The sequence below is a fragment of the Notothenia rossii genome (genome assembly GCF_949606895.1).
Source record: "Notothenia rossii genome assembly, chromosome: 9".
NCBI classification, from domain to species: Eukaryota; Metazoa; Chordata; class Actinopteri; order Perciformes; family Nototheniidae; genus Notothenia; species Notothenia rossii.
The window spans coordinates 79310402-79326912 of NC_136907.1; the positions used below are offsets into that span (position 1 = coordinate 79310402).

The following is a 16511-nucleotide window of genomic DNA, read 5'->3' on the forward strand; positions in this document are numbered from 1 at the left end:
ATAATTCTAACTTATGAAATGTGTGGGGTCTACTTGCATACTTTCGGGAGAGGCTCCGTGATGTCACAAATGATGTCATCACATTCCGCAAGATGTCATAGCTTTCTTCACATTCCTCATTGGTGATCACATGACGTCATGCAGAGTGCGATGACATCATCGGTGACATCACAGAGCCTCTCCTGAAAGTTTGCAAATAGACCCCCGTTCCTCCACAGAGTTTACGTCTTTTGACGATGCCAAGCAAACGCAGACAAGCCGCTCGCCCTGTGCGCAGACGCAGGAGACCTCAGAAGAAGTCCCTGGCTGCTCGCAGACGCAAGAGAGTGGTCCGACGCAGACGCTAAGCAACGACAGGAAACATGTAGCACAAGCTTTTAAAAAGTAGTTAAACCTAAGGAGGACAAAAAGTCAAAAAGTCAGGAATGACATCATACCATGATAAATAATACGTTGAACCTATGATGTCCTCAACGACGTCATGAGATTCATCAATATGTCTTTATAGCTGAATGAGATGTCTTAAAAATCATAAAGACCATTAAAAAGTGTCGCACAAGCTTTTCAAAGGTTGTGCAACATGTTTCCTGTCGTTGCTTAGCGTCTGCGTCGGACCACTCTCTTGCGTCTGCGAGCAGTGAGGGACCTCTGAGACGTCAAAGAGCCTTTCCTCACTGCATTGTGATGACTTCATCGGTGACATCACAGAGCCTCTCCTGAAAGTTTGCAAATAGACCCCCGTTCCTCCACAGAGTTTACGTCTTTTGACGATGCCAAGCAAACGCAGACAAGCCGCTCGCCCTGTGCGCAGACGCAGGAGACCTCAGAAGAAGTCTCTCGCTGTTCGCAAACGAGTGGTCAGATTTCGAGTGTGACGTTACTCCGAATGTGATGATGTCACCGATGACATCACGTTGCGTTGCGTTTTTTCGTCTTTGCAAACTTTCAAACATTCAGGTGAGGCTCTATGACATAACTGATGATGTCATCACATTCTGCACGGTGGCGTCAAAGAGCCTTTCCTCACTAGTGATCACATGATAATGTGATCACATCATTGTTGACATATTTTCCTGGGCCCATAACTTTGACCCAGTGTGAGCGTGTGCTCTCAGTGTCTCCCTGTTCCTGCCTGTTGGCGTCCGCTGATAGAGGTGTTATGGTGCTTTGCCTGTTTTATCTTTTTCTACCTTTCCATCACAGGATTCATCAAGCTTTTAAAAAGGCACAAAGCTTTTAAAAAGCTTGAACTACATGTCTCCTGTCGTTGCTTAGCGTCTGCGTCGGACCACTCTCTTGCATCTGCGAGCAGCGAGGGACTTCTTCTGAGGTCTCCTGCGTCTGCGCACAGGGCGAGCGGCTTGTGGCGTCCCGTACTTCCTTCCTAAAAGAAAAGACAAAAAATAATTATAACTTATGAAATGTGTGGGGTCTACTTGCATACTTTCGGGAGAGGCTCCGTGATGTCACAGATGATGTCATAGCTTTCTTCACATTCCTCATCGGTGATCACATGACGTCATGCAGAGTGCGATGACATCATACCTGACATCACAGAGCCTCTCCTGAAAGTTTGCAAATAGACCCCCGTTCCTCCATAGAGTTTACGTTTTTTGACGATGCCAAGCAAACGCAGACAAGCTGCTCGCCCTGTGCGCAGACGCAGGAGACCTCAGAAGAAGTCCCTGGCTGCTCGCAGACGCAAGAGAGTGGTCCGACGCAGACGCTAAGCAACGACAGGAAACATGTAGTATAAGCTTTTAAAAAGGTGTGAGCCTTTTTAAAAGCTTGATGATTCCTATGATGGAAGGCAAAACAATATGCATAAAAAGCACATTATAAAACGGACAAGTCAAATCAAGCAATCCCATTGGTTCTTAGCCGTGATATAATGAGCATATATCACAGGAAGAAATTGTAGTTACTTTTCACAAGTCAGTATCCCTCCGTGTCTGAGAAATGCTACAACTGTTACATTCCGTCCGTGTCTGAGAAAAGCTACAACTGTTACATTACGTCCGTTATGAAACTAACTAACTAACAAAGCTCAAGATGGAAACATTTAAGGTTAACGTGGACCTCCGGGGGGGGTCTTACTATGGAGGAGTGGATTGAGCAGCAGGGCCGTGGGAAGTAGGGGTGCTGAGGGTGCTGCATCACCCCCTGGTGGAGGACAGGGGATCTGCACTTCCACAAGATTAAATACAAATATAATTTAAAAAAAAAGGAATTTTCAGCCTTGACGTAACAACATTCATAATTAAGTAAAGATAACACCCTTTTCACCCCTGTTACATTTTCCATTTGCCCTGTACGATGGGCGCTTTAAGTGATGAAAGTGGGGGATGTTGGCTTATCAGGCGCCCGCAGCTCACAGCCAGCATGAGAGAGAGATAGATAGAGAGAGGGGGTGCACCTGTACCGGCGGGGAATGTTGTTAGCTTCTGCTGCGCTAACGGATATAAGAAGCAATAATATGGAGGGAGAGTTCTGTCCTGTCAGACTGAGAGGCACATTGAGGTAAAGGACTCTGAGTGTTTAGATAGTTCACTTTAGTCTAAGTTATCTCAGTGGGTCTCAAACGTTTTGATCACAATTTATGTAAACAAATATTTCCAAGGCACTCCTTTATAATTATTAGGATAAATAAAAACAGGTTTGAAATCATTCCAATGTATACTATAGGACAGTAAACCAAAAATATCGTTTGAAACTGGAGAGATTTAAAAATATGCATAAATAAATAAATGTTAACTGATGAGATATAAATGAACCACAAAAATAAAACAAGTTAGTCTACATTTATTTGTTATTGGCTATGCTAGGTTATTGGTTATGTTCACATACTTATTTGATTATTAAAATGCAAACCGATCTTTTTCATATGGGTGTTTAGAGTTGTATACCCTAGATCAGTCTGTAATTGGGCGCTCAAAGTGCACCAGATTGAAGCATTTTACTTTAAAATGTTAAAAACAATCTTCCCGGGGGTGCCCACCATGTCAATATGTTTCTCTGTTTGTAGTGTCTTTTGCAGAGGTTTTTCATTGCCAGCTAAAATCTTGCCTATAGGGCAGCAAATTGGTCAAAACCGGCCCTGGTGTCATCCCCACAGCACCCCCCATTTGAAACAGTTCCCACGGCTATGTTGAGCAGTGCCTATCTCCAGAAAAAAAGCACCTAAACGACGACATGCAGAGCTACGTGAAGAGCAGGTAGACCAACTGGAAAAGTACCACCATTCAAAAGCTTTCTGATGCGGGTCTTGAAACAAAGCAGAGAAATGATGAGCGTTAGTGGCCACAGGTGCGAAAGCTCTCTCCAGAGCTACTGGAAGCCCAATCTCGGGGACCGGAGAAAGTGGAGCAATATTCTCGCCACGCCAAGCAACAGCCTCGAACAACCTCAACCTGTACAAGTGACCACGTAAGCCATGCTACTGATGCTGGACAGGTTTTCAGTGGCTGCACAATAAACGGCAACATACACATTAATGTAAATAAATAGCCAAATAATGGATCAACGCATAGCAACCACCTCGCACAATGTTTTGTGCAGAAGGCAAAGGAGGGACTATTTTATTTTGAACATCATTATTTACTAATAAAAACTATTTAAATTAGAGTGTGTCTTTTTATTTAATATTGCCACACTTGGTAACCGTTTTATAAAAGCAATAGCTCACTTCAGGCCGTGGTATATGCTCATTATATCACAGCTAAGGGGGTTGAACCACGCCCCTTAGCTGTGATATAATGACCATATACCACGGCCTGAAGTGAGCTATTGCTTGAATATATAACACCTCTATCAGCTGACGCCAACAGGCAGGAATAGAGAGGCGAAGTCCCTCCCTTTCCAGTGGCCCTCCATGGGACCTTATTTCGGAAAAATTATGTATTGCAGTCAATGGCGAGAGAGAAATTATCTTTCGATCCCGTTTTAATTGTGCCATGAATTACACATATGATGTTTGTCAATCTTAAACAATTATTTCCGAGTCAAAAAAGTCACAGTTTGTCTGCGTTTGCTTGGCATCGTCAAAAAACGTAAACTCTGCGGAACAGTTTGCATTTGCAAACTTTCAGGAGAGGCTCCGTGATGTCACGGATGATGTCATCGCCCTCTGCATGACGTCATGTGATCACCGATGAGGATTGTGAAGAAAGCTAGTAGACCCCACACATTTCATAAGTTATAATATTTATTTTTTGTCTTTTTCTTTTTCAGGAAGGAAGTACGGGACGCCACATGAATGCAGCACAAGTGCTCCAATCTTGTAACGTAAACACACACACACACACACACACACACACACACACACACACACACACACACACACACACACACACACACACACACACACACACACACACACACACACACACACACACACACACACACACACACACACACACACACACACACACACACACACACACACACACACACACACACCTTCCTCTCTGGTGATCACATGACATCATGCAGAATGTGATGACATCATCAGTCAAGTGTCACACCTCTGGCTCTAAAATGAACTCTAAACCAATGAATTACCCGTATTCAAAACTTCCGATTGAGACTGTCAAAGTATATCAAATAAAGTAAATAATCTCAATACCACTTCAGACCAAATATGTAATCATTTATTGTTAGAATCATCCTTTCAATACATAATACAGCTAATACAGATAGAAAAACAAAACACCAGTAATGTGTCAAAGGTCACCCGTCAGTTGCATGGTAGTGTATATAATACAACGAGATTTTTATCTTAAGAAAATCACCACGGGGTGCTCATCAGGAGAGAAAAACAAGGCAAAGACTTAGAGTATAAAATGTACAGCCACGTGATTATATAATATTTATATAACAATGCACAATATAGCAAAAAAAAAAGAGAAACCACGCATTGGAAAACAAATGAAGTGTACATAATATACAACAAGGCACTGTGGAAGAAACCTGCACACGCGTCTTTGGATGGATCTGCCGCCCGCGGAGCTCCAGTGAAATGTTGTAGGAATGTCACGCTGCAAACAATCCCACTGAGCAAGTCTTCAAACTCAAATCTGATCAATTACATCGATAATTCAGACACTATTACGAGTAATGGTTCAGTAACTGCAGTCTGAGTCCCTTGAAGGGGCATTGCGTCCTGTTTTAAGGGCTTTCAATTGTGCTACATCGGGAGGGTTCGATGAAAAGGACAATTTCTGACTTTTAGTAATATTTTGTGGATTTTTGCATTCAATTATGTTCGATAGAAAGAATCGTCCATGCAGTATAATGCATTCTTATCTAAGGTTAGCACTCTTTTGAAATAACAGAACTTTACAAAGAACAGAAAGAACAAGCCCTAAATATTGATCTTTGGAAGTGATGGATAGGGATCAGGGCAACATGTGGAAAATGTATTTGAGCTTTGAATTCATGCAAAAAGATACATTTGATGCATCGGGAAAATAAAGTCCGAATTTGGAGTTTGAAATCTGAGTTTTGAGATTTAAATGAACACAATTGTTATTTCAAATCTCAGAAACAAATCTAAATTCAGAAATGAAAATCCTTTTCATCCTCACTTAAATTAAGGAAATCTGAATTTTCGAGATCAATATCTGACTTCGTTTCTCCCTTTGCAATTCTTTGTCAAAAAATCATATTCTTTTTTAGCATCGAAATCCGAAATTCTTAAAAAAAGGTCGAATTGCGAGTTAAAAATCTGAATTATTTTCTCCCTTCGCAATTCTTTAAATACATTTAGAATTTTGAGATCTAAATGATAATTTATCTGAGAGCTTGAATTCAGAACTCCTAGGTCTTGAGATTTCAATTTGAACCCTTTTTCCCCCTAGAAATTCTAAATTCTGAATGTATTCTCATTAATATGATTGTTCCCCATATGGTAGGAGCTTCAATGTGTCCCCATGTGGCCCTAACCTTTTTCCACACCTGACCTTCCTCACTTTAAATGTGAGTGCTGTTTTCTGGACCGGGAGACGGACGATAAGACTGGGCTTACACGTCAGAAATGAACAGATGTAAAAATAACTCAGAGTTGACGTTGAACGACCTGCACAGACGGACTCATTCTGCAGTGTAGTTAAAGGGAACCTTCCAGATTCTGGTTACACAGGAACAAGAGTGGCATCGGTTTGATTTCAGTTCGTCCTGCTTCAGTTTTGAACAGGCACTTGTGTGTGACCTTCAAAAAAAACATCACAATCAATCACAAAGTAGAAATGCTTCAGACGAGTACAGTCGCATATTATTTACAGTTCTTTTTTTAAGAAGGTCCGGTCCCAGAGTTGATCAAAGCAGAGGAAAAGGCTTTAACTATGTTCTCTCCATCTTTACTGCCTTCTTTTAATTACATTCAGACATGTAGACGCACCTCTTTTAAAAGTCACACACACACACACACACACACACACACACACACACACACACACACACACACACACACACACACACACACACACACACACACACACACACACACACACACACACACACACACACACACACACACACACACACACACACACACACACACACACACACACACACACACACACACACACACACACACACACACACACACACACACACACACACACACACACACACACACACACACACACAAAGCACCGTCCTGGAACAACAGTCCTCACAGTGCTGCAGCACATCAGCATCGGGAGAAATGAGCGTCCTTTTTTCCAAAACAAGACACATCCACACATCTAGAGTAAATCACGAGACGCTGACACGGTTGTGTGAAACCCTCAGATGGTATTCTTTGGTCTGACAAACGTTTAATTTGTTTTAATATCTTATTCAGCTACTGCAGAATCCCAGGAAACGTTTTGATAGGTTATTCCCGTCGTGTACTTTTTACAATTGCCTTATTTTTTGGTTTCGCTGTTGAACCCAATGTTGCGTTGTTTTTAGACCCAGAACTTTAGATACCGAGCCTTAGTGTTAACCTGTTTGAGTCCTTCGTAGCTTCAGGAATCAAAAATAATTCTTAGAAATAAGGATATTGTGGTCAGATTGTCAATATTTACCACCAATAATAACGTTCAAGTCTAATGTTGGGCTATAAAGGAACTCCAGCACGGTCACATGACTTCACGTGACAACCGCTAAGCTAAAGGCGGCTAATGTTGGATGTGATGATGATTAGTCGTTTCATTTAGACACTCGTTAGCAACCTCCATATTTAAATTCCCCAGTGAGGTATTAACTGACGTATTTTATGTCGTAGAACAAAAATCTCTCCAGCTTGTGTTAACCACAGACCTTATTTCAGGCTAACAACCAAAAAGACATTCAGAAAACCATTGACTTCCAGGTGAGGGAACAGGAAGTGCTAAAATGCTGACTCATTCCCTGGTTTTAGGACTCATTCCTGGTTCCACGACTCAACTTAACTTGTTTGTCAGCATTACGAAGGTTTAAAAAAAGTTAGCAACTAAAGAAAACCAGCTTGAAATGGTTGCTAACTCTGTTTAAGGCTCTGATCTCTCAGGTGTGGATGTGTAACGTTTTGGAATGAAACCAGGCAAAATCATAACTTTAGCTAATTATCGTTAAGAGCATTGTGGTTTGTCTCCAGCATTCAGAGTCAGTCTTGAGATTTCAAAGATGGTGGTCGGAGTTCACCAGGCGCTGCACTGGCTGCCGTGGCTGCTGACCGACTGACAGTTGCTGTAGCGCTTCTTCACGATCATGCTGATATAGGCCTTCATCAGCTTGGCGATGTCCATGACCTGCAGAGGAGAGAGAAGAGGACTTAAGGCTGGTGTTTCTGTTTGCTTCCCCTGCATGCATTCAAAGATTCAAAGGCTTTCTTGCCATATGCACAGTAGCTACAGTGTAGCAATGCAACATAAATATATATAAGATATAAAACCATATGAAATAGTGCAACATTATTATTTGCCAAGGCAAGTTGGTGCAATCATTTCCTGTTCAATTGAGCTTCGACATGTAAATATGAGCTGTTGGCTAATTGTAAAGGGATTGGACTCTGCTAATGTTATTTAACAATCTTAAAAACTGTTCTTAATATATTGAAATGTCACGATCAGTAGATTCTTCCAAGGACAGTCGTGAACTAATGTTCCGTTCATTTGAGCTTTGACAAGTGGTTTGACTAAGCTAATTCTATTCTTCAAAACATGCCTATAATATATCTCGACATGAAGAAACCATTGACTTGTTGTTACGAACCATTTGCGTGTCGAACACCAGCTCTCGGCCCTCCACAGTGATCTTGTAGGCGCTGGCCAGCGGAGCTCCGAAAGAGAGGATCTGCTCGTACGGGAAAACCTCCAGAGGCCACGGCTCTCCTCTCTTATACACAGAGATCGCCTCCCGACTCACGCCCAGCCAGAGCTCCGAGGGGAACGACCCGTCACGGCACTACGAAGAGTAAACATATTCATATTACACTGAGAAATATATTGCATTAAGGGATTTGAATGTAAAGTCTTGCACTAATGTACATTCTCAAAGATATTGAAGTGACTGTTATTTTGTATATATTGATTGTTGTGCTTTTATTTAGGTCAGTGCTTCTCAAAGTGTGGTCCGCGGGCCACTGGTGGTCCGTGAGCGCCCCCTAGTGGTTTGTGAGTATATTGGCAACATTTCACATTTTAAATTAATTAATTAATTAATTAAAGTTTTCCGCACTCTCGCGGGAATATCTCCGCAATGGAGCGAGCTTAAGTTCCACTTTCGATTGCATGATATAGCCCAGATAAACACCTTCGTCACACATGTTGCCACTTGTTTTTACCATTTTCAGGCGATTTGTAAAAAACGACGTGTTTTTGGATATTTGTGGAGTTAAGTGTTTTTTTATTGGTTAAGTGTTCCTTGGTATGAAAAAGTTTGAGAAACACTGATTTAGGTCTTAGTGTGTGCATATGTATAAATGTGTCTGTTGATTGTGTATATATATAAGTATATACATATTTGCATACATATTTGTATATATATATCTGTTTTTGTATTCTGGATTGTGGGAAGCGGTATTTGAATCTAACAATATCAATACTTTTTGACACTTTTCAACGCATTTCTTTGAGCAACGTTCAGTAGTAAAACTCCTATTTTATGTTAAACAAAATATAAGGTCAAATGCATCCATGTTTCTATAAAATAAAGTGGCTTTACTAAAACCTTATGTGTTAAAAACTGAGAGAAATACTGGCTGCAGTACTATACCTTACTTTAGTAACAATATCAAATATATCAATATTTAAAAAAAGTTGCTTTACTTGAACCGTAGCAATAAAACAGCTCTGAGGGGAACGACCCGTCACGACACTACAAATATTAAACATTAATATTACACTAAGAACTATATTTCAACAAGGGATCCAAAACTAAACGCTGGTAGACTCACCTCCACGTTGAACAGCGTGGATCCGTATCCCTGCCACTCCTTGGCCACCGCCATGTACTTGACCATGGCCTGTTCCTGGTTCATGCCCTGCAGCTTCCTCCACTTGTCTATCACGCAGGTCTTCACGGCCGCCGCCTCCTCCCTCATCCACGCCTCCAGGCTGTTCTCCTCCTCCAGTTTCTGCCGACTCAGCGATCCGCTCCGGAAGCTCCTCCTCAGCGTTCCCTCCAGGAAGCTCGAGCGTTTCTTCTCCGACGTTCCCGAGCGTTCGGATAAAGAGCCGCCGCCACCGCTGCTGCTGCTGCTGACGGAGCTCGGAGCAAAGGTTTTGGCCGAGTTTTGCACACGGGCCCGCAACCGAGACATGGGGAACACCAGGGACATTTCGGGGATTTTGACCTGGGGGTTGTGATCCCCCTGGAGGTACTGAAGCCTGAGGGCCGCCAGGAACTGAAGGGTCTCCTCGGGACCCGGATACCGACCCCGGATCACAGCCTCATGAGCCTGGAGACAAGGAAATGTGAGATGGAGATTTCAGAACAACTGTCAAGTAAAAACATTTTGAAACTGCGATACATGAAATAAAACCACTCTCATTTATGTGTTGGGAAAATACTGAATGTACTTTTTCAATATCAGAGTACACATGATAACAAAGGCCCAACTGTAGCTGTGTAACCGGATGTATGATTACATAGAAGAAGCTCACGAGACACTGTGTTGAACATATGATAGCTATGTTCCAACGATTAAACATGATGACACAGCCACTAGGGAGATAGGCATATGACTGCCATGTTTATTGCTTACGCGGGCCTTAGCTAATCTGAAGTAAACATTGAATACTGCTTTCTATTCCTCCATCTTGTGACTGTGGAACTCCCTCTCTTGGATATCAGCATGTGAAGGACACTGTTCAGGAACTAGTTGATGCTCTGTATGTGATGACTACTTCCATTCTGGAGAGGATCACAGATACATGGATCCTGAGATTAAATCTAAAAATCCTGAATTTGAGCTTCAGAGAAAAAGTAAGAATTTTGATAAAAAATAAGAATTTTGAGATCTTTAGAAAAATTCAGGATTTTGAGAAAAAGTCCGAACTTTTTTGAGAAATTTGAGAAAAAGTAAGAATTTTGAGAAAAAGTAAAAATAAATAAATCAGAAAGTCATGATTTTTAGATTTTTAGAAAAAGTCATGATTTTGAGAAAAAGTCAGAATGTTTTGTTTTGACTACTTCTATTCTTGGGAGGATCATAAATACATGGATCCTGAGGTTGAAGCTCAAGCCGGTGACCAGGGAGATTTTTCTAACAGTTCTGTTCTTATGTTTGTTCCTTTTCGGGACTCTACGTGTTCTGTGTTTTGTTTTGTTTTAAATTGCTGCTTACCTGTTCAAACATGAAGGCGAACTCCACGCTGTCTTTGGGAACATTCTCCGTGTCCAGGAAGCAGTAAAGCTTGAAATAAAACTTCCAGCCGGTGTTGCTCTCGTCCGGACTCGCTGAAAGTCTGGAGGCAAGACAGAGAGAGAGAGAGAGAGAGAGAGAGAGAGAGAGAGAGAGAGAGAGAGAGAGAGAGTTCATAAAGACCACATTCACTAAGTAGTGCTTGGACCCTTTTCCTCAGGACATGGTCGAGGTCAGAGAAGATGTTGATATGTTATGGTAGACTGATTCAGATTTTGAGGTGGAGCAGCTCTCACCCTAAAGCGGTGGACAAACACTGGTACCATGAAGTATCACAATACTGTAGGACACTCACAATCACAGATGTATAACACAAAAGAGGGACAAATGTACAAAGAAGCTTACTTTTCAAACTTGGCGAGCACGTCGGCCACCACCATGCGGCTCTCGATGGCTTTCTCCGTGGAGTCGTTGTGTTCGAACAGAGCGAACATGTTCCTGCTGTCCTCCATCGCCAGGCCTCGGATCAGCTTCTCCACCACCTGACACACAGGTAAACACAAACACGATTGATTAGACACTCACACTGGAATCATACTATTTAAATAGCCTGAGGACTTGAACATGAGAAATCTACCAATCAGAAAAGGGGGTGTGTAAACTAGACATGGATAACCTAGACATATAAAAACATCAAACTTCCAGATTTCAACTGGGATTGATAGCTGGTATTGTTATGTTTTTGTTGTCTGTCGTTCCTCTATAGCCCAACATTAGCCTCCTTTAGCTTAGCAGTGGTGACGTGAAGTCATGTGACCGTGCTGTAGTTCCTTTATAGCCCAACATTAGCCGCCTTTAGCTTAGCAGTGGTGACGTGAAGTCATGTGACCGTGCTGTAGTTCCTCAATAGCCCAACATTAGCCTCCTTTAGCTTAGCAGTGGTGACGTGAAGTCATGTGACCGTGCTGTAGTTCCTTTATAGCCCAACATTAGCCGCCTTTAGCTTAGCAGTGGTGACGTGAAGTCATGTGACCGTGCTGTAGTTCCTTTATAGCCCAACATTAGCCGCCTTTAGCTTAGCGGTGGAGACGTGAAGTCATGTGGCCGTGCTGTAGTTCCTTTATAGCCCAACAATAGCCACCTTTAGCTTAGCGGTGGTGACGTGAAGTCATGTGACCGTGCTGTAGTTCCTTTATAGCCCAACATTAGCCTCCTTTAGCTTAGAGGTGGTGAAGTGAAGTCATGTGACCGTGCTGTAGTTCCTTTATAGCCCAACATTAGCCTCCTTTAGCTTAGCGGTGGTGACGTGAAGTCATGTGACCGTGCTGTAGTTCCTTTATAGCCCAACATTAGCCACCTTTAGCTTAGCGGTGGTGACGTGAAGTCATGTGACCGTGCTGTAGTTCCTTTATAGCCCAACATTAGCCGCCTTTAGCTTAGCAGTGGTGACGTGAAGTCATGTGACCGGGCTGTAGTTCCTTTATAGCCCAACATTAGCCGCCTTTAGCTTAGCAGTGGTGACGTGAAGTCATGTGACCGTGCTGTAGTTCCTCAATAGCCCAACATTAGCCTCCTTTAGCTTAGCGTTGGTGAAGTGAAGTCATGTGACCGTGCTGTAGTTCCTTTATAGCCCAACATTAGCCTCCTTTAGCTTAGCGGTGGTGACGTGAAGTCATGTGACCGTGCTGTAGTTCCTTTATAGCCCAACATTAGCCACCTTTAGCTTAGCGGTGGAGACGTGAAGTCATGTGACCGTGCTGTAGTTCCTTTATAGCCCAACATTAGCCCCCTTTAGCTTAGCGGTGGAGACGTGAAGTCATGTGACCGTGCTGTAGTTCCTTTATAGCCCAACATTAGCCTCCTTTAGCTTAGCGGTGGTGACGTGAAGTCATGTGACCGTGCTGTAGTTCCTTTATAGCCCAACATTAGCCTCCTTTAGCTTAGCGGTGGTGACGTGAAGTCATGTGACCGTGCTGTAGTTCCTTTATAGCCCAACATTAGCCTCCTTTAGCTTAGCGGTGGTAACGTGAAGTCATGTGACCGTGCTGTAGTTCCTTTATAGCCCAACATTAGCCACCTTTAGCTTAGCGGTGGAGACGTGAAGTCATGTGACCGTGCTGTAGTTCCTTTGTAGCCCAACATTAGCCTCCTTTAGCTTAGCGGTGATGACGTGAAGTCATGTGACCTTGCTGTAGTTCCTTTGTAGCCCAACATTAGCCTCCTTTAGCTTAGCGGTGGGGACGTGAAGTCATGTGACCGTGCTGTAGTTCCTTTATAGCCCAACATTAGCCGCCTTTAGCTTAGCGGTGGAGACGTGAAGTCATGTGAACATGTTGTAGTTCCTTTATAGCCCAACATTAGCGTCCTTTATCTTAGCGGTGGTGACGTGAAGTCATGTGACCGTGCTGTAGTTCCTTTATAGCCCAACATTAGCCACCTTTAGCTTAGCGGTGATGACATGAAGTCATGTGACCATGCTGTAGTTCCTTTATAGCCCAACATTAGCCTCCTTTAGCTTAGCGGTGGTGACGTGAAGTCATGTGACCGTGTTGTAGTTCCTTTATAGCCCAACATTAGCCTCCTTTAGCTTAGCGGTGGTGACGTGAAGTCATGTGACCGTGCTGTAGTTCCTTTATAGCCCAACATTAGCCTCCTTTAGCTTAGCGGTGGTGACGTGAAGTCATGTGACCGTGCTGTAGTTCCTTTATAGCCCAACATTAGCCACCTTTAGCTTAGCGGTGGTGACGTGAAGTCATGTGACCTTGCTGTAGTTCCTTTATAGCCCAACATTAGCCTCCTTTAGCTTAGCGGTGATGACATGAAGTCATGTGACCATGCTGTAGTTCCTTTATAGCCCAACATTAGCCTCCTTTAGCTTAGCGGTGGTGACGTGAAGTCATGTGACCGCGCTGTAGTTCCTTTATAGCCCAACATTAGCCTCCTTTAGCTTAGCGGTGGTGACGTGAAGTCATGTGACCGCGCTGTAGTTCCTTTATAGCCCAACATTAGCTTGTTACTTCAGAAATCATAAAGTGGTGTTAATATTTTTAGATTATCCTGCTGAACTAAACATGGAAGTATCATAAGCGTTTGTTGGACAGAGATTACTTTATGCTATATTCTGCAAATTCTGTAAAATGAATAATGTTTGAATATATTTATTTCTGGTTTCTCTCCCCCACCTCTCCAGCGGTGGTGTGTGAGTTGATGGTGATCTTGCAGGATCCTCCTCCATGGCAGTGGACCGTGGTGCTCATGTCCTGCCGGGCCACGATGGCTTTGATCTCCTCCTGCGACGGGACGTTCTCCCGACCGCGGGTCTTCCTCAGGGAGTCCAGGGCGAAGGCGGCGTAACGATCCATCTCCGATCCGGGGAGGAGTTCTCGAGACCTGCAGGGAGGGAGATTTGGATCGTGAGAAACTACACCAACATTACGAAAAAAACGTATTATTCATTTACACAAAAACAAGATTAATTGCTGTTTTGGCAATTATGGTATTAAAGCTTAATACAGTGTAATCCTAATGAAATGTAACTTTTAACTAAGTAGTATCTTTTCAAGTGTTTTAAATCCTTTATCTTAGAAAAAAATTTGGTTTGTGTTCAGGAGGTTGAGATGAAGGGTTTTATGACACTACAGGAAAGGAAGACGTTTGCTCTAGGGGAGGGGGGGGGGGGGTAGCTGCGACACGCACATTTTGCTTATTGTGATCCACCTGGGCCCAAATGTTGTTGTGTTGTCAGGTGAATGATCTTTGATGTTTCCCTATAAGAGAGTCTGTCTCACACAGAGCACTCAGGAGGAGTCGTCAGGCTTGCATGCATTAAAAGACTTTATATCGATATTGTGTTTCTTTGCATATTTGCCAACTCATCATTTGCTCTAGACAGCAGCCGATTTGAAGTTGCTACGACGTTGCCCTAAAGCATTCTCTGTCCACACAATCTGTCTCCCTGCGTGCCGTTACCTCTTGAGGTGGAACTTGAGGTATCTCAGGACGCTCCTGGAGGGCAGGAAGGTGCAGGACATGCAGGCGAGGATCTTCCAGCTGCAGATGTTCCCGAGGCTGCCGGGCTCGGGGGGGCGGGTGGTCTGTTTCATCAGCTGGCAGTACAGCTCGTCCCTCAGAGGTTTTAGATCCTGGCCCGTCTGCAGCAGACCCTGGATCAGCGGCACCGGGTCCGACACGCCCTCCAGGTGCTGCAGGGAGCCGAACACCTTCAGAGCCTCCTCCTGCAGGGTGGTGTAGCTCCTCACAGCTGAGGGGGGGGGGGGGCAAAAGTACACACATCCTTTACTCAAGTAGAAGTACAGATACTGGTGTTTAAAAATACTCTGGTGAAAGTAGAAGTACTGACTAAACTTCTTTACTCAAGTCAAAGTAAAGAGGCTTTGAAATGTACTTCAGTAAAAAGTACCCATAACTAGCAGCTGCTTTAAAGAGTACCTGACCTCCCTTTATATTAATAGAACAATAATGTCATTGTTAGCTAATGAATGTTTCCATGGTGAACAACGGCAACATGACAACGTTTTCATTGGTCCCTCTTCTTTAGAGAAGACCAGGAAATGATGGATACACGGATCGTGTTCAAATCAATAGGCACGCAATGACTCTAAATAATAATGATCACGCCACCAAACACACATTCAGACTAAAGGAACCAGCCTGTTTGGAAAATGAGAGAAGTAGAAAGTACAGGTATTTGAGTTCAACATGTAAGAAGTAGAAAGTACAGGTATTTGAGTTCAACATGTAAGAAGTAGAAAGTACAGGTATTTGTGTTCAACATGTAAGAAGTAGAAAGTACAGGTATTTGAGTTCAACATGTAAGAAGTAGAAAGTAAAGGTATTTGTGTTCAACATTTAAGAAGTAGAAAGTACAGGTATTTGAGTTCAACATGTAAGAAGTAGAAAGTACAGGTATTTGTGTTCAACATGTAAGAAGTAGAAAGTACAGGTATTTGGGTTCAACATGTAAGAAGTAGAAAGTACAGGTATTTGTGTTCAACATGTAAGAAGTAGAAAGTACAGGTATTTGAGTTCAACATGTAAGAAGTAGAAAGTAAAGGTATTTGTGTTCAACATTTAAGAAGTAGAAAGTACAGGTATTTGAGTTCAACATGTAAGAAGTAGAAAGTACAGGTATTTGTGTTCAACATGTAAGAAGTAGAAAGTACAGGTATTTGAGTTCAACATGTAAGAAGTAGAAAGTACAGGTATTTGAGTTCAACATGTAAGAAGTAGAAAGTTCAGGTATTTGTGTTCAACATGTAAGAAGTAGAAAGTACAGGTATTTGTGTTCAACATGTGAGAAGTAGAAAGTACAGGTATTTGAGTTCAACATGTAAGAAGTAGAAAGTACAGGTATTTGTGTTCAACATGAGAGAAGTAGAAAGTACAGGTATTTGTGTTCAACATGTGAGAAGTAGAAAGTACAGGTATTTGAGTTCAACATGTAAGAAGTAGAAAGTACAGGTATTTGTGTTCAACATGTAAGAAGTAGAAAGTACAGGTATTTGAGTTCAACATGTAAGAAGTAGAAAGTACAGGTATTTGTGTTCAACATGTGAGAAGTAGAAAGTACAGGTATTTGAGTTCAACATGTAAGAAGTAGAAAGTACAGGTATTTGTGTTCAACATGTAAGAAGTAGAAAGTACAGGTATTTGAGTTCAA

At 42.6% G+C, this 16511-nt stretch overlaps 1 protein-coding gene across 1 annotated transcript in view; it reads right to left on the reverse strand.

Moving 5' to 3' along the window:
- Positions 1-4635: 4635 nt before the first annotated feature.
- myo10 (myosin X) overlaps positions 4636-16511 on the reverse strand; it is a 162755-nt gene continuing 150879 nt past the window's right edge. Inside the window, 7 exon segments of the mRNA XM_079651992.1 lie at positions 4636-7775; positions 8239-8430; positions 9422-9925; positions 10814-10934; positions 11237-11373; positions 14014-14221; positions 14801-15092. Of these exon segments, the coding sequence (XP_079508118.1) occupies positions 7665-7775; positions 8239-8430; positions 9422-9925; positions 10814-10934; positions 11237-11373; positions 14014-14221; positions 14801-15092 (1565 nt within the window). The 3' untranslated portion in view covers positions 4636-7664.